A 19,531-nucleotide genomic window follows, 5' to 3' on the forward strand; every position below is an offset into this window, starting at 1 on the left:
AAAAGTGGAATTAAAAGCATATGGCTCTGGCATCCTGAGGTCTCTTAGAGAAGAGGAAACCAAGGACCTGCATTATTGATGGGCCCCAAAGAAAAGCATTCCTCAAAAAATGGAGGATCCGTTTCCACTGAGCACTTGAGTCAGACCCTGAACGTTACAAGATGTGGAGCTTGAGTTGACTGCCTCCCTCTCCCCTCTGCCTCTCCCTCCTTTTACTTCTCACCTGGATTCAAAGAAGAAAAAAATATGATGTAGTTTACAACAATACATAGAGGATACCAGCTTTTTTTTTTTTTTAAGCAAGAAGATTTGGTTATAATAAGAGTAAGGAATAAATAAAACACAGTCAAGATTGTTAGAATACACACTGCATGCCCAAAGGTCCCAGGCATCAGCTAGAATTGGGCCAAACACGTGGCTGTGGCCTCTGAGTATCCCCTGCAGAGACGAAAGTGACCCACCCAATACCAAGTGATTCTGATAGGAAATCAACTATGAAGTCCCTCTCCTCTGCCAGTGGTGAGTTTGTGACCCAAGCTGACAATATCGAAGATTGTTCCTCCTGGACACAATGGTTGGTCCAGCCATGCTCCGTCGTGGTCCCTCCCACCTCCCTCCAGAAGACCCAGACTGACACTTGCCAGAGATGTCAGGGAAGATGTTGGTTACCAGCAGCCACCATGCCTGCTGCATGTAAATGGGCATAGGATAGGAACCTAATGACACTACTGGGGTTTCTGGATCCAGCCATGCCTGAAACCCCATGTCCGCCCCTGAATATTTCAGACTTTTTTGCTTAAGCTAGTTTGAGATTGGTCCCTGTCACTTAGAAATGAACTTAAGAGTTGTGACTAGTATATAATACTAACTGTGAAGGAAAAAGCAGAAACTAAACAGAAATCATAGCTACTCAGGAGAAGTACTACAATTCCCTTAAGGGTCTTTTTCTATTATACAAGCAATGCTGTGCTAGTTTTCTATAGATCTTGATTGTTCAAATCCGCCATTATGCTAAGAAATCATACATTTCCTTATCATGGGATTCAGGACCCTTGTGGTCCAGGCCCTGCTAGCTCTTTCACCTCCTCTTTTTCTCTTGCTCCAAGTCCTTTGTCTCCAGCCCTATACAGAAAATGAACCACATGCGGTCTCCAAGCATGACACGAGCCCTCCCGCCTGTTACTTTTGTACATGCTGTTCTCCCAACCTGGAAAGTACTTTCCTGCCCTAGTCTGCCTGCCGCATTTCTACTTATCCTGAAAACTTTAACTCAGGAACCACCCTTCTCCCTGGTAGTTTAAACAAGATACAAAATACAATTTTTTTAAAAAAATTTTGTTAACATTTATTCGTCTTTTGAGAGACAGAGAGAGAGCGTGAGCGGGAAAGGGGCAGAGAGAGAGAGAGGGCGACACAGAATCTGAAGCAGGCTCTAGGCTCTCAACTGACAGCACAGAGGCGGACGCAGGGCTCGAACCCACAAACTGTGAGATCATGACCTGAGCCAAAGTCAGACGCTTAACCGAGCCACCCAGGCGCCCCCAAAATACGATTATATTAAAACTATTATGATTCTATTTATATAAAATGTCCAGAATAGGCAGATATCTAGAAATAGAAAGTAGATCAGTGGTTACCTAGGGCTGGGGGTTGTAGGGCTGGGGGTGTTAAGAATAATGACTAAAGGGGTACAGGGTTTCTTTTCAGGGTGATGAAAATGATCCAAAATGGACTGTGTTGATGTTCATACATCCCTGTGTATCACCTACTGAGTTGTATACTCTAACAGGGTGAGTTGTATGGTGTGTGAATTCTATCCCAATAAGGCCATTGTAAAATAAAAATAAAGATGAGATTATACCATTAGAAATAATGACAAAACAAATAATACCAAGATATTATAAAGAGAGTTCCAGAAGCTACCTGTGTGAAGACACAGATTATTCTCCATGCCCAGCCCTCATATTCTTCAGACCCCCATGCAAACATCCAAGCCTACACCTTGCACACAAGTACACAAAACATTGGCATTCTGCTTTCTTAACCCATTTCCCTACTGTAACCAGCAGGAACAATGGTGGGGGAAAAGGACTCACCGTGGGCAGCTGGCCTGAGAGCAGGTGGCTGTCCTGGGCCAGCATGTTGGACACCATGATGGCTGGGAGGTCCATGGCCTGGTAGGAGTAGGCAGGGAGGAGTCCGTTGGGCGTGAGGCCGTGGCACAGCGAGTGGTAGCCAGCTTCGTGGTCCCCCAGGTGCAGGAGGGATGGCTCAGGGAGGTTGGGAGGTGTTATCGGGGGGATCTCATAGTCTTCGTTGCTCTCGCTCTGGCTGTTGTAGGTCTAAAACATCAAAGGGGCATATTGTTAGGAGTCAGTGTCTTACAACTGCAGAACATGTTTAACAGCACCAATAAGAGCAGCAACAATGGTAACAACTTCTTGGCAAAGGAAAGAAGGTATGATCCCTCTGCAAAGCAGACAGTCAAGATGGCCCTATGACTTGGTCAGATTCCTGCCCCATCTCTAAATGGGTGCTCCCTCTCACTAGAGGGTCTGTATACAAAAACCTGCCCTCCTGGAGAATGGGACCAGCTCTTGTTCCCTCCCCTCTCTTCTTCATTTTCCATTCATATCTGGCCACTGCAGCCCACTTTGAGCCCATCTTCCTATACCCACCCATTTTACAGATGGGAGAATTCAGGTCCAAGAGGAAAGTGGCAGGGGAAAGACACCAGAGGAAAGACACCAGAGGTACTGGCTCCGTTGGAAGAGCATGCGCCTCTTGATCTCAGGGTTAAGTTCAAGCTCCACGTTGGGTGTGTAGAGATTACTTAAAATCTTAAAAAGACCAACAAACAAACACCAAGAGGAAAGTGGCCCATCCAAGGTTAGTTGAAGAGTTGGGATGGAGCTGAAGTATCCTGATTTCCTGCCTGGTAGTCTTCCACAGCAGTTGGATGCCTTTCCCTTGTGTGCCCTGAACACCCAGTCCAGTTGGGTCCTCTCTTGGTCTTTCTCATCTTGGTGAATGGCACAAACATCCCCCAGGAGCACAAGCTAGGAGCCATACTGGACACCTTCCTCTCTAATCCTTGTTTGTTGTTTTCTCCACCTTACTGCACTGATAAGGAAGCTCCAGGACGATGCTGAATAGAAATGGTGAAAGTGGGGACCCTTGCTTTCTTCCTTATCTTAAATAGCTCAGTGTTTTACCACTAAGGTCAATGTTTGCCATAGGCTCTTACAGGAATTCTGTAACAGAGTGAGGGCATTCCTAGTTTGTCAAGGTGTTTATTTTTCTTTCAACTGTGCATGGGTTTTTGTTGCTGCTGCTGCTGCTGTTGTTATTGTTGTTGTTGTTTTTATTGGACTCCTTCTCCCTGCATCTACTGAAAGGCTCAAGTCACTTTTCTCCTTTAATACAGTTAATATGGTAAATTACTTCACTTGGTTTAACATTAGAAAATGTTCAAGCAACCTTGCATTTCTGGAATAAACTTGGTCATGATGTATTACTGTTTTTATGCATTGCTGGATCTTGATTGCTGACATTTTGTTCAGGATTTTTGCATCTAGTTCATGAGTGAGACTGGCCTGTAGTTTCCCTCTTTGCCTCCTGCCCTTATTGGGTTTTGGTACCGAGGTGATGTCAGCCCGGGGGATCACTCCCCTTTTCTATATTCCGAAAGAGATCAGGGCTCAGAGAAAGGATGTGTGCAGATGGGAAGATGGATATGAGAAAACTTCTAGGAAAGAGCAGTTAGGGGACACTGAGGACAAAGGGAGGGTGTCCAAAGGACACCTGTTCAATCAGCATTCTGGAAGAGTGACAGAAGGGAAGAGGAATAACTGAAGAGATAATGGTTGGGAATATTTCAGAACTGAAGAAAGACACCAGAGGTACCGGCGAATATAATGGTAAATCTTAGAACAATCATAATACATAATGTGTAAAGTGGGGGGAACCCCACAATACCAGAGTAGAATATGGGAAATAACATCTTTCCAACATCCTTGTTTTCTTTGATAAGTTAAATATGTATGTTAGAATAACTAAGGTAGTTGAAGCCCAACACAATACCTGCTTCCTGGTAAGTAGGCTCCCAGTAAATACTTGCTGGATGAGGCCACTGAGTGCCAAGCAAGGGTGAGTAGGATTTGAGTAGAGGTGTGGCGAGAGCAAGGAGCACATGGTATCTAAACCCCTCTTTGGTGTCAAAACTTTTCTCCTCAGGCACCATGTTTGAACCTCACCACAACTGCCCGGGGAAGAGCCCTGCATATCTACAGAAACATGCTCCGAGAGGATAAGCGCCTTGCCACACTCACACCCATCCTTGGACCCAGAGCCCAAGCCATCTCTTGCTCACTGGCTCCCTCTGCAGGGTTGCTGTGGGCTTATTTCACAGATGGACAACGTGCAGTCCGGGAAGAAGTGATCGTGCTGGTGGCAAAGGACATTCACAACCATCAGGAACGGGACCTAGTCTTCTGCCCCCAAGATCTGGCTCCTTCCCATCACATGAAACTGCTTCCAAGATCTGGACCAGGACTCAGGAGATGGGGCAGGAAAGGCTTGCATAGGTTTGGGGACTGACCCCTGCCTCACTGCTCTATATGTACACTCCAATCTCTTTATTGCATGATCATTGCCCCTCTCTGGACTCAGTTTCTCCATTTGCATAAAGAGAGGGGAGGATGGACTCATCTCATCCATCTCAAGCTCCATGGCTAAAAATATTAGCTACTCGATCAATATCTGTGGAATTGAATCTAATTCAATAAGGGACACACAGCTGGTACCTGAGGTTAACAGACTGGCCAGGGGAGGAGACCCAAGGAAGACTCAGTCCCTCTTGATGAAGCTCAACACATAGGTGGAAACCATGTCCTGGTAAGTCTCAGATCTTTTGTAAACAAATTCCTCAAGCTTTTTTTTTTTTTTTTAAATCAAAAAATGTAAGTATCTAGCATTTATTGAGCATATAGTATATGCCAGGTGCAAGTACTTTACAAACATTTAATGAGTTAATTCTTACAACAACCCAATGAAGGAGGTTTCTGGTATTATATGCTCATTTTATAGATAGAGAAACTAAGACACAGAGAAGGGCGTTTACTTGCCCAAAGTCACACAGTTAGAAAGAAGCCTAACTCCAGTCACCTTCCCTTCCTCCAATTTATACTGTCTCCAAAGGAAGGTAATGTGTCCTTTCTTGTGACACAGATCCTAAGAATCTGGGTGCTCATAATCCTTAGTTGCAGTGCCAAGTCATGGCCAAATTGAGGGCCTGGGGACCAAGAAACAGGCTTTGATCCAGCCTTGTTATTGAGGAACTTGGCAAAGCAACACCTCCTTCTAAATGGTGTAGATCAAAAGCACATTTCCTTACACAGGACCCCAACCCAGCCCTCTTTCTGTCTTTTACCTAGAATAACCCTCCTGACCCTTGACCACCCATCATGCAGGGTGTTTTATATGCACGCCATCTCCAATTCTGTCTTTGCTCCATAATCTCCTAGGCATGTGACACAAAACCTAGAATGTGCTCATAATACCCCAGACATTTCTATAATGACCTCCTATGTTTCCCCAATTACAAATGTGTGTCTAATATGTCCTTGGATAGCTCTCTAAACTCCCCAGGTATATCTACCCTGGTGTGGGTTATCTCCCTAATTCTCCAGGTGAGTCTACCTTGACATGGATGTCTTCCAGGTTCTCCCGGGTTCCCCAGTTTTTCCAGCTTTATTAAGATGTAATTGACATGCAATTAATTCTCCAATTCTTAAAAGAATCCTGTATTTATCCCCATTTGACAAATCAGATAATCAAGATCTAGAGGCTTCACCCAGGTTACAACACTAGGAGGGAACAGGGTCTGATCTGTATCCTCTTCAAGGAGTCTCCCGGCACCATCCCCCACTGAGACTCTGTCCACTCTGCACCCAGTGCCCACCTCCCAAATAAATACATTCTGATCATTCCATGCTTAAAAACTAGTACACCTCTACTGGAGAGTGTCTGGGGGTGGGGGAGAGAGAGAGAGAGAGAGAGAGAGAGAGAGAGAGAGAGAGAGACGGAGAGAGAGAATCTTCCAAACATCTTAGCATGGTTCCCTGGGGGGATGAAAATCGTTTTTCAGGTTGCGTTTTGATGCACTCGGGTGGGTGTCAATGCAATTTTGCCTTTGAGTGCATCTCCTCCAAGACAAGGCGCCCACAGGTCAACTGGCATACTGTTATGGTTAAGGCTATGAGTGGTACAGGGCTTGGTGAAGGGAGATGGCTATAGAGGGGCAGAAAGGACAAGGGGCCAGAGTACCACCAAGTAATCAGAAATGGTGGAGGAGAGAAAGCTCTCTGTGCCCCTCTTTGCTCTTCTATGCCTAGCACCTTGCTTATAAGACCCCCATCATGATATGAACCCAACTACCCGCCCTTTCTCACCCTCACCAAGAGAACTGAGCAAGGCTTCGATCAAATTTCACCAGAAATCATGGTCACCAGCTCTCCGTGGTGTTTCCATACTTCTGGGAAACACTCCCTCCCAGCTTGTTCATTTCCATGGCGGTTCTCCCTAGCCTGTCTTCTTTCCTCATCCTCTAGCACCTTCTCTGCCCCTTCGCCCAGTGCAGATGACCAGATGACCTTCTACTTCCCAGGGAACACAGAAAATAACTCTAACAGCATCCTGATGCCAGAACCACAAACTTGCCCATTTGGTACCAACTTCCAACTTGCTTCCTGTTGTGATGCCAGAAGAGCCACCCCTCTTTCCTAAGGCCAAGCTCCTTGCTTCTATAGGCGATGATCCTTCCCCATCTGTCCAAGGACCTTGGGCATCCCATTAACCCTTCTTGCTCCTGGCTTTTTGGCCTCCCCCTCTGCTGGACCACTGTTATCAGCACTGAAACATGCCCATCTCTCTCTGGTCTTGCACACTCCCCCATCCCTCTCCAGCTGCTACCACCTCCTTCTGGTCCATACCTGTCTTCCTAAAAGGGCTGTCCTCACCTGTAGCCCCCTCTTCCTCATCTCCCACTCACTCCACAGCCCACTGGGACCTGCCTCCTCTGCTATGTTTCCAGCTCCAATCTTGGCACCCATCTGAGCTCCAGATGTGAGCATCTAAACACCTCCCCTCACCCAATATTTTCACCTCTTGTCTCACAAGCCACTCAGGGTCAACATGTGCAAAGCTGTAGTCATGTTGCCCTCCCCTACCCTGCACCTGTGTTTCCCTCATCCAGTCCTCCATCCAGTTAATAAAGCTACAGACTTGGGGCTTACCCTTGGTCATTCCTCAAATCTAGTGAAACTCCTCTAAACTATCTTTTCAACATACCCATTTTTCTCCATTCCCACCGCCACTGCCCTGGTCCAGGCCACACTGTCTCTTACCCGGACAAATGCAGCAGCCTCTGTCCTGGCCTCCCACAGCCCACTCCTTTCCCTGCCAGTGCATCCCCTCCATGTGGCCAGAGGGGTCTCTAGAAAGATGATCACCCCAGCATGCCACTCCCATGCTTACAATGCTTTTGATGGCTCCCCACTGTCCAGAGGATAAAGCCCCTCCAGTCCCAAACATGGCTCTGTCATCCTCACGTGGCTGCCCCCCACCACCCCTGTAGCCACAGTGACCTTGCCTGCCTCCAGGGCCTCACATAGGCTGTTCCCTCTGCTGGAATGCTGTGCCCACCACACGCTCTCCCTTCATCTAATTTCTACTCACCTCTCCACAACAGGTTGGTTTAAATGGTTTCCCTGATACTCTCTAGAGTGGCTCACAGCCCCTTACATGCCTCCAGGTGGCTCTGCATTCTCTTTGGAAGCACTCATCAAACCTGCAGTTAACTAACTGCTTACATAATTATTTGGTTCAAGTTCAATGTGAGTTCTGCTAGGACAGCCCTTGTTGGTCCTGTTTCCCAGAACCTGACACAAAGTAAGAGCTCAGGAATAATTAGTTGAGCGCAGGTATGAGCCAGGCCCCAGGGCAGACGCCATGAGCATACACCTCACTCAACCTTTGTGACTGCCCTGGACACAGGTGATATTTGTCCCCACTGCACAGGAATACAGTGTGTGGTGAAGCTCAGGAGGGCCTGAGTTTGAATCCTGGCTCTGCCACACTCTAGGTATGTGACTTGAAGCACACTACTTAACCTCTCTCTGCCTCAGTTTCCTCATCTGTGAAAGGAAGGTAGGTAATAACAGCAGGTGCTACAGGGCTGTGTAAAAAGTAACTGTGTAAAAAGTACTGACACTGCCTGGCTGTGTAAAAAGTAACTGTGTAAAAGTCCTGACTCAGCCCTCTCAGTGCCCGCTGTAATTGTCGCCATTGTTGCCCTTGCTCAGAGTTCCAGAGATGTTAAGGAACTACTCCAAGAACACACAGCTCATGTACTTGGTACCCTCACTGTGAATCGTCTGCGCTCCTCCTCCGCACGCCCCAGGCTTGCACACCATGGGGTGATGTCTGTCTTTGGCCTGATGGGCTGAGGGCTGACTGGTTTTAGGTGGGACTCAGCCATGGACCTCATATCATCCCAGAAAGCAGAGTCCCAGGAAGCCTCCCCTGCTCCCCTGCCCATCCTGCAACAAGACGCCCCTCTTCACATTCCCCCTCTTCGGCCCCTTGCTTGTGCTCCCCACAGTATCACACACATCTCCAATTATCTTTTATTCTTTACTTCCCTTTTACTTGTGACCCCCCCCAACCCCACCCCGACCCCCTGAAGACAGGGGCCAGACTGTCTCGTCACCAGCACCTAGCATAGCACATGGTACACAGTAGGTGCTCAGTTAGAATGTGGTGAGTGAGCACATCAGATGGGGAGGGTACCAGGCTTCAGGTTGAGAGCTCACCTAGGTCCCTCCCGGCAGACTGGAAACCCTTCAGTTATCCATGGCTCATGTCTCTCTCCACCACCGCCTTCCTGCCTGCTCCCTGCCCCCACAGCTCCCAGAACAGGTACTAGTACGGAGCATGTGCCCAATGAGATTTGAACGACTGCACGAGTCCATTCCTTTTTTTAAAACCCAAAACCTCAACACACTGGAACCAACCCAACCAGCCAGAAGCCTTTTGCAAAAATAAGCATATGTTGTATCAAAATATTGGAATAACACAATTATGACAATTCATTTAAAAAGGCGATTAGCACACTTAAAAATAACTAAACATGCAAACACTACATGTCTCCCTCGGATGCAATCAAATCCTAAATGCGTGACACCTGAATACCAACCCGCTTGGCTACTGCTTCTTACTGAGCACCTAGTGTGTGCCAGCCATTGGGCCCAGCTTTTCCACACGCGTTCTCCATTTAACCTGCATCCGTTCTGCAAAGAACTCACATGACTATTCTCTCCAGGTGAAGAAGGGGAAGCTCAGAAAGTGGGGGTGTCGTGCCCCTGGTACGTCCTGGATGGGATTCAAACCCAGGTCTTGTGACTCTGAATTCAGCACTGTCCCACACTGGATCAGAGGCTCCTTCAAGATTCATTTCTCACTCCTCCTAAGAAAGAGATGGGCTTCCCTGCCTCCACCCTTGCTATGGTCTTTTCTCCCTCGGGGGCCAGAATTATCCTGTTAAAATGTCAGATCGCAGCACTCCTTTGCTCACCACCCTCCAGTGGTCCCCTTGTCACTCAGAGGAAGAACCGGGTCCTTACAATGACCTCCTACCACATGCCATATGGTCTAACGCCCTCACGCACACCTCTGTCTCCCTCACCTCCCTGACATCCCCCACCATTCTCCTGGTTCATGCCACTCTGGCCACACGACGCATGATTCTGCCTCAGAGCCTTTGCACTGCTCTCTGGAACACTCTTCTCGCAAATACTCACACAGCTCCTTCCTTTGCCACTCATGTTTACTCAAATATCCCCTTCTCAATGAGTTCGACCCTCACTGTTCAATTTAAAATCGCAAACCACGGCCATGATCCATTTTCTGTTCGTTTTGATCACTTTTGTGTGTTTATCAATTTCTAACACCTTACACATTTTATTGATTACCTGTCTCACCCCATTAGAATGTCAGCTCCATGAAGCAGGAGATTTTCATCTGTTTTGGTCATTGCTGTATCCCCAGTTTCTTCAACAGTAATGAGTGCTCAAAAAGTAAATGAATGAATGAGCAAATGAACTTCTCACCAAATGCCAAGAAGCAAGAATAGTAAGAAAATGAATGGACTGGCAGACCATGAAGATTCTCCATGTGGGGGAAGGCTTATCTTGGCTGTGACCCAGGGGAAGGACAGGTGGTTTGAACCAGGCCAGCATTCCTCCTTCCCCAGAAGTGGTGCATGAAAAACCATAACTGATTGTCCTTTGTGGAGAGTGGTTGAGGAGAAGAAGCATTGAGGCAAATGGCAGGTCCAGGTCGTGAAGTTTACAAACACGCAAGAAGTTAGAGCTCACCAACCACACAGCGGTGGGTTATGAGGCTGCGAGAATCACCTTGTTCCCCAATTTCCCCATTTGTGGTTCTCTTTCCAAATAACTAAGGAATGGGAATTCAGAGCAGAGCAGTATTTCTCGGGTAGAAGGGGCATGCAGAAGGACAGACTGCCACAGGCTCTTCATGCACCAGGAACGGAATTCCAGGAAGGGAAGAATGCTAGGCTGATTCCAGTATGTGGCTTTCCCTTTGGGTCAGGAAAGGGTAAGCCTTCCCCTGCAGTTTCTAGGAGGAAGAGCCTTCAGTAAACATCAAAGGCAATGACTCCTTGAGATGGGGCGGGGTAAACAGGGGCAAAGGGGAGGTCTCTGGGTCTTGAGGAGGGGCTAGAGAAGAATGAATCCAAGAATAGCCAATGGGCCAGAAGCCTCTTGTGGTGATAAGCTTATGTTCTATGAAATCATCAGAATACACTCTTTCACTTACTACAACAAAATGACAAACAAATCAAAAATTCATCCATAGGGAGTAAAATATACATACTGTGTGCATATGTGTGTGTGTGTGTGTGTGTGTGTGTGTGCATTCTTTCAAATTGTTCCTTTCTGAAACAAATACTTTCAAAGCTCAAACCTAGAGAATGAAAAGTAAACCCAAAAAAGGAATTTTAGAAGGAGTGAGCTCAGAAACCACTACAGTTTATATTCATTCAAAATAGCTATTGTTAAGGTGACTGCAGGATTTAATGTGACTATTTTATAAGGATTCCTAAAATAGAAGATAGCATAGGATTAAGAAGTTAATAATGATCACCAACTAAAAATCTGGAGGATTTCAGCTAGAAGCTGTGTCTTCTTTCCTTAAAGAAGCAAATTACAGATACTGATTAATTATTTACAGTATAAGGAAAAGTTGTTTAAATATATTTGTTATAATTTTTAAACTTTATTGAGGTGAAATTCCTGTCACAAAAAGTTAACCATTTAAAAATTAAGACTTCAATGGCTTTTAGTATGTTCCCAGTGTTCTGCAACCATCCCTTCTATCTAGTTCCAGAACATTTTCATCACCCCAAAGGGAAACCTCATGGCCATTAAGCAGTTTCTATTCTTCCTGGCCCCTCCAACCCCTGGTAACCACCAGTCTGCTTTCTCTTTCAGTGGATTTACCTATTCTGGATAGTTTTATATAAATGGAACCATATATGTGACCTTTTGTGTTTGGTTCCTTTCACTTAGCACAATGTTTTCGAGGTTCATCCATACTGTAGTATGTTATCACTTCATTCCATCTTCTGGCTCAATAATATTCCATTGTATGTAAATACCACAATTTGTTTCTCCATTCATCCACTGATGGACATGTGGGCTTGATGGACATGTGGGCTATTTCCATCTTTTGGCTGTTGTGACTAGTGCTTCTTTGTGTATATGTATTTGTTAGAGTCCCTCTTTTCAGTTCTTTTGTGTATATAGCAAGGAGTGGAATTGCTGGGTTTATGGTAATTCTACATCTAACTATGAGAAACCATCAAACCATTTTTCACCCAGCAACATCTGAGAGTTTCAATCTCTCCACATCCTCACGACCAACAACTTATGTTCCACTATTTTTTTTTACAGCTATCCTAGGGGGTATAAAATGGTATCTTCTCATAGTTTTGATATGTATTTCCCTAAAGACCAATGATGCTGAGCATCTTTTCATGTGTTTCCTGGCCACTTGCATATCTTCTTTGAAGAAATGTCTGTTCAAATCTTTTGCACATTTTAAAATTTGGTTGTCTTTGTGTTGTTGTATTATAAGAGTTCTTTATGTATTCTAGATACACACTCTTATAAGATATAGGATTTGCACAGGTTTTTCTCCCAATCTGTAGGCTGTCTGTTCACCCTTCTCATAATGTCTGTGTATGCACAAAGTGTGTAATTGTCATGAAGTCCAATTCATCTAATTTTTCATCAATTCATCTTTTGTTGCTCATACTTTTGATGTCATACCTAAAAATCCACAGCTAAATCCAATGTTATGAAGGGTTATCCCTATGTTTTCTTCCAAGATGTTTATGGCCTTAGCTCTGAGACTAAGGTAATGAGTCCATTTTGACTTAATTTTTGCATATGGCAGGAGGTAAAGTCCAACTGCATTATTTTGCACATGGCCATTCAGTTGTCTCAGAACTATTTGGTAAAGACTATTCTGTCCCCACCGAAGGGTGTTGGGATCTTTGTCAAAAAATTAATTGGTCATATATGTAGGTAGAGGTTTATTCCTGGACTATTTTGATTCTATTCTATTGATCTGTATGTCTATCCTTGGAACAGTACCACACTGTTCTGACTATTGTGGCTTTGTAGAAATTAGGAAGTGTGTGTTATTCAACTTTTCTTTTGCAAGATTTCTGTGGCTACTCAGGGTCCTTTGGAGTTTCATATGAATTTGAGGATCATCAATTACATTTCTGCCCCAAAAGCTTGGTAGAAATTTGATAGAGATTATACTCAATCTGTAGCTTGCTTGCATGGTATTGCAATCTTACCAAAATTATGATTTCCCATCCATGAATATGGGATGTCTTTCCCATTTTTTAGGTCTTCTTTAATTTCTCTCATGAATGTTTTGTAGTTTTCAGTGTTCTAAGTCTTTCACCTGCTTGGATAAATTTATTCCTGCATATTTTCTTCTTTTTAACACTATTATATATGGAGTTGTTTTCTTGGTTTCCTTTTAGGACTGCTCATTTCATTGTATATAGAAACATAACTGATTTTTGTGTGTTAGTCTTGTACCCTGAAACTTTGCTGAATTCACTGATTAGCTATTTTTGTTTATAATTTTAAGGGAAAGCAGAAACCCCACACCGTTGGAGGAACCAAAATAAAGGAAAAGAAAATGGAATCTTATCAACCTAACAAAAATCTGAAAAGAAAAAAAGAAAATAGGAATGAACTATGAAACACGATAATAAAGAACCTTCATAAAATGACAGTACTAAGGTTAAATATTACTAATCACAATAAATATGAATGATTTTAATCTGTTAAAAGATCAAAATTAATATTTTGGTTAAAATAAATGAATCCAGCATATGTCATTTATAATAGACATGCCCAAAGTAAAATGACACAGATGGTTAAAAATAAACAGATAAAGGGGCGCCTGGGTGGCGCAGTCGGTTAAGCGTCCGACTTCAGCCAGGTCACGATCTCGCGGTCCGTGAGTTCGAGCCCCGCGTCAGGTTCTGGGCTGATGGCTCAGAGCATGGAGCCTGTTTCCGATTCTGTGTCTCCCTCTCTCTCTGCCCCTCCCCTATTCATGCTCTGTCTCTCTCTGTCCCAAAAATAAATAAACGTTGAAAAAAAATTAAAAAATAAAATAAAATAAAATAAACAGATGTGTCGGGTAAGTAAAAAGCAGACGTGGCAAAATTAGTAACAAATCAGTTACAATTCAGGGCAAAAGCACTGAGGGAACTAAGAGAAATACTTAAGTTGATAAATGATACATTCTACTAAGAAGAAATGACAGACATAAACTTTTATGTAGACTGATATACCACAGGAATATAAAATGTAAAGGACTGTTAGGGGTACAAAGATGATTCGAAAATCATAAACACAACAAGACACTAACACTCCTCTTCAAAAATTGATAAATCAATCAGATATAAATCAGTAAGGATACAAGAGCTGAATAAGACGATTCACCCTCTTGATTTCTTCCACTATTTAAAGAACACATATTCTTTTCAAATGTCCCTAGAACACTTAAAAAACATGACAATGTATTAGCTACATAGATAATCTCAAATTTTTCAAAAAGGTAGAAATGATATAGACCACACTCTACTATCTAAATGTACTAACCTAGTTTTTAACAAAAAACAAAGAAGGTAGAGAAAGAAGGAATAGAAAAAATTGGAGGGAGACAGATGCTCTTAAATCCTTGGGCCCTTTAAGAGCAATCTTTTTTTATTTTTGAGAGAGAGAGAGAGAGAGAGAGAGAGAGAGAGAGAGAGAGAGAGAGAGCATAAGTGGGGGAGGGGCAGAGAGAGAGGGAGACACAAAATCCGAAGCTGGCTCCAGGCTCTGAGCTGTCAGCATAGAGCCCTATGCGGGGCCTAAACTCACAAACCATGAGATCATGACTGGAGCTGAAGTCAGACGTTCAGCAAACTAAGCCACCCAGGTGCCCCAAGAGCAATCTTCTAAATAACTTTTGGGTTAAAGAGGAAACCAAAACCAAAATTACAGACAATGAGAACACTATCTGACAAAACCTGTGAGAAGTGAACAATGAAAAATGTATAACTTTTTACCTAAGTAAACTTATCAGAAGGCAAGAAAAACAAACAAACAAACAATAAACTCAATACTCAACTCAAGAAGCTAGACATGGAAACAAAATAAACCAAAAGTCAGAAGAAAGAGGAATAAAACAAAAATTTGGTAAATTTAAGGATGTTAAGGGTGTTTTTAAAAGGCTAACAAAAGGGAAAACCAATGACAAAAAAAGAAAAGAGAGAATACCCAAAAGGGAATGAAAAATATACCAATCCTCTGAAAGTCAATGATAATTCCTTTGTAATGTAGTATAAAGCTAATTTTCATAAATGTTTATTATCTCCAGCTTAATTCTGTTACTTAAATTGTCTAAATCACACTAGTTTTCTTTTTCTGCTTGATCCTTGGTTTATGAGGTAAAAATGTCTGCTGTGATTGTGATTTGATCAATTTCTTCTTGTATTTCTGTTTCATTTCTGCTTCATCTGTTTCAGAGCTATGTCATTAAGTATTTACAGATTGCTGATATCTTTCTGGGGAAGTATGCCTTTCACAATGTGATGGTTTCCTACTTTATCCAGGTAATGCTTCCAGAAGGTTCTCAGACTGAAATTTGGACTCCACTTCCATCATCCACCCCCATGTTGTATAAGACAAAGGAGGAAGATTCACTGAGGGGGAATCCATAGCAGTAGGGGAGCCCCACCTTCGAGCCGAGCAAGAAAGGTCCCCAGTGGCACAGCTCGCTGGGACTCAGGATACAGCACAAGACAGGAGGTGGTACCTCACTCCCTGGTGAAGCTTGGCAAGAAAGAGCTCTCAGGAGGACCCAGCTTGTGTCCCCAGAGTTGAGAGGCTCAGGAGGTTTTGGGGAGATGGGAGGATAGCTGGCACTGCCTGAAATGGCAGAGATTGAGAGAATAAAAGAGAGAGACAGGTTGAGAGAGACAGGGACAGACAACAATCTGCAGGTGCATGGTTTGGCAAGGCAAGGCAAGGATGTGTGAGTGGTCCTGGAGAGCAAGTGAAAGCTGAGGAAGGCAGGGGCTGAAGGCATCTGAAAGGGTCCCACCCAAGACAGCGGCCTGATACGACATGGAGGCCTCGGCAGTAGGTGTACTAGCCGCGGAGCAGGTCATGAGCTGCAGTGTGAACCCCAGCTCGGGGTGCCTCATGGAAAGAACCAGTGTGTGAAAATCGGCTAGAACAGCAGGCATGGATGGTAGGACACTAGTCGGCAAGATGTTCTGACCCTACTTCTTGAGCCCCACCTCGCCCTGCCCGATCCCAGGGTCTCCGGCAGCAGCAGAGGAAGTAGGCGTGGTAGGAAAGGGAACAGACCACCCTCATTCTCACGGCAGGTTCCCAAGGCCATGAGCCCGGAGGAAAGAGTGAGGGATGGATCTCTGCCTTCTTGTACAAGTCCAGCCTGCTGAATAACCTGAGTGACAGCAACAATACCTTGCACTGACACAGGACTTTGGGGTTCCAAATGCTTTTATGTATTTCAAATATTTTTCCCCAAAAATGCTTGAAGTTTCTTGGAATACATAATCAGTGAGTACTGGGTTGTTGGCTTGCTTTCTTTCCCTTTCTTTCTTTCTTTCTTTCTTTCTTTCTTTCTTTCTTTCTCTCTTTCTTTCATTTGCAGACAGAATGTTGGCTTTGGGGTTAGTCTGACCTGGGGGAATTCCAGTCACTTACTTGCTGAGGGACCTCTGGCAACTTATCCAAAACTGTCTACTCCTGAGTGTCCTTATCTATGAAACTCCACCTAACCGCTGAGAGAACGACACAAGGAAACAGATGTGAAAACACATGAACAGAAAATCAACATGATCCCCTCCCCCATACCCAAGGAGGGGGAGAAAAGACATCAGGTGGTAAGCACAACAAGTGCTAAATATGTTTTCCACTTTACAGATGAAGAAACTGAGGTTCAAAAGGGCAAAATGACTTATCCGAAGTCACACGGGTAGCTTTTATGGAAATAAAGACAGGAAGCCCTATCTGGAGCCAACACATGCTCTGCCATTATTTGCACCCCTCCCAACACACACATTAATCCTGATTAGCCCGGGGCAGTCCTGTTTATGCCTCTTGTCTCAGGGTAATCTTTCATAGCGCCTTCTTTCACGCCCAAATCATCCTGGTTTGGTGGCGCCTGGGTGGCTCAGTCGGTTGAGCATCTGACTCTTGATTTTGCCTCAGGTCATGATCCCAGGGTCGTGGGATTGAGGCCGACACTGGGCTCTGCACTGCATGTGGAGCCTGCTGGAGATTCTCTCTTTCTCTTCCTCTGCTCCTCTCCCCTGCTCGCACTCTATCTAAAATAAAACTTAAAAGGGGCGCCTGGGTGGCTCAGTCGGTTGGGCGTCCAACTTCGGCTCAGGTCATGATCTCACGGTTTGTGAGTTCGAGCCCCGCGTCGGGCTCTGTGCTGACAGCTCAGAGGCTGGAGCCTGCTTTGGATTCTGTGTCTCCCTCTCTCTCTCTCTGCCTCTCCCCTACTTTCTCTCTGTCTCTGTCTCTCAAAAAAAAATTTTTTTTAATTTTAAATAAAAACTAAAAAAATAGAATTGTCCTGGTTTGGACGATAAATTACACGGCTACCCTATCACCCTACTATTTTCACAAGTAAAATCCACACCCTGTAAGAACATCTCAGTGAAAAGACTGTCATTCAATTCAGTGTTTCCTGGCTCTGTTTTCAAAACAAGGAAACCTTATCCAAGGAAAACCTTATCCAAACCTGAAATCCCATCAACAGGAACAGGGCACCCAGCGCTATAACTTATTATGTGTACAGCAATTTTATGAATTCAGTGGGGAATGAAATGCAATTTTGTCAGGCTTGTCTGTGTCCATAATGACCAAGCCAAATTAATCATCTTGGATAATACCCCTGTGTCGCCTGTCCCAGAGATGTGTAATAGAATCTTTCTGATTCATGTCTCGCAGTACATCGGAGCTGGAGTATTGCTGCACTTCTGAAAATCAGTACAATTATGCCTTCTTGTTGGGCTATCATTTTCCCGGACTCAAAATGCTTCTTAAAAATAAATAAATAAACAAATAAAAGCTCATACCATATATAAACAAAATGGAAATGAAAAAGCCATATTGTTAAAATTACACGTGGATTCTGGAGGAATGGGAGGGGGGAGTAACATCGTTTTAAGCCTTTATTTACAGGCAGAACTCCCAAGCTGTGTCAAGGGAGTGAAGGAGGGAGTAGAACACTCCCCTGCTGGTGGTTCTGACCCTGAAAAGCTTAGATCAGAGGCATCACAATGTGACAATGGCCGCCAGTCACATTAGCCATGAGGGTTTAAACATTTTTTTTTTAATTTTTATTTATTTTTGAGAGAGAGAGAGAGAGAGAGAGACAGATTGTGAGTGGGGAGTGGTCAAAGAGAGAGGGAGACACAGAATCTGAAGCGGGCTCCAGGCTCTGAGCTGTCAGCACAGAACCCGATGCAGGGCTTAAACTCACAAACAGTGAGATCAGACTGAGCTGAAGTTGTATGCTTAACCAACTGAGCCACCCAGGCGCCCCAGCCATGAGTTTTGTTTACTAAAACTCTATCTGGGAACAAACATGATAATCTCCATGTGTTTTTGCTTGAGAAATCATCTGACACTCTGAGCTTGAGGTAGCTTTCTGGACTGATATACCTGGGGGGAAGGGGGGGATATTTCTGGAAAAATGATCCATGAGTGGTGGAGCTGCCTTCTTCTTTAGGAGGAAACAGTCCCAGCAAGTAAAAGCTGAGGATAACTTGGGACCACCGCATTCCAGTCAGGGGGGCGCCTGAGCACCAGGCATCACTCCATTTTATAGATAAGGAAGTTCATTTTTCCAGTAAGTGGCAGAGTTTCATTTATTTTAATAACATATTTTTTAAATATTTGTTCACTTTTGAGAGAGTGAGCAGAGGGGGAAGGGCAGAGAGAGAGGAGGACTGAGGATCTGAAGTGGGCTCCATGTTGACAGCAGCGAACGAGCTCGACGTGGGGCTCAAACTCAGGAACCACGAGATCATGAACTGAGGGGAAGTTGGATGCTCGACTGACTGAGCCACCCAGGCTCCCCTTAATAACATATTTTTTATAATCACCTACCCAACTGCCTCTTTGACAGTTTCCCTTGGATGTCCTAGAGGACAAGTCAACAAACTTCTTCTGCAAAGGTACAGACAATAAATCTTTCTTGGCTTGTAAGTCATGTAATCTCTGTCACTATTCATCTCTGTTGCTGTAGCATGGAAGTAGCCATAGACAATATTTAACCTAACAAATACAGCTGTGTTCCAATAAAACTTTATTTACAAACAACAAGTAGAAGACCAGATTTGACCTATGGGGCCATGGTTTGCTGAACCCTGTCCTAAAGGTGGTTTCTCTTTCCCATCAAACCTCTCCCATCTAACACACAAGAGTCTTGACTTTTAAAAAAATACATATTCCCCATTCCCTTCACCATAATGTATATTCTGCTGTAACGTCACTGATTAACCCAGGACCAAGAACAGTGGTTGCACATAGTATGGCCTCAATAAACATTTGCAGAATGAAACAATACACGAAAGAATGAGAACCAGGGATTGGACTGCCGTGTTCACACTTGTATCTCTAGCACCTAGAACACTGCCTGACACAAGGTAGCTGCTCAGTAAATATTGTTTTGAATGAATGATTGCATGAATGAATGTACTGACGGCCTGCTGTTACGCAGGGCTGGGCTCTTCACCACCTTCCCCGTAAGCTCGAAGAAGTCAGCAAACATCTGAAGTGGTCTTCCCCTTAGAAAGGCTTCTCAGAGTGAAACA

General features: G+C 44.3%; 1 protein-coding gene across 14 annotated transcripts in view; it reads right to left on the minus strand.

Moving 5' to 3' along the window:
- The window catches only part of TOX2 (TOX high mobility group box family member 2), a 275,373-nt gene that overhangs the window by 46,915 nt on the left and 208,927 nt on the right, over positions 1-19,531 (minus strand). For all 14 annotated transcript variants that reach the window (XM_045053582.1, XM_045053586.1, XM_045053583.1 and 11 more), the window contains one exon: positions 2,097-2,342. In XM_045053582.1, the coding sequence (XP_044909517.1) occupies positions 2,097-2,342 (246 nt within the window). The remainder of the gene's footprint in view (positions 1-2,096; positions 2,343-19,531) is intronic.

Source organism: Felis catus, chromosome A3, assembly GCF_018350175.1.
Source record: "Felis catus isolate Fca126 chromosome A3, F.catus_Fca126_mat1.0, whole genome shotgun sequence".
NCBI lineage: Eukaryota > Metazoa > Chordata > Mammalia > Carnivora > Felidae > Felis > Felis catus.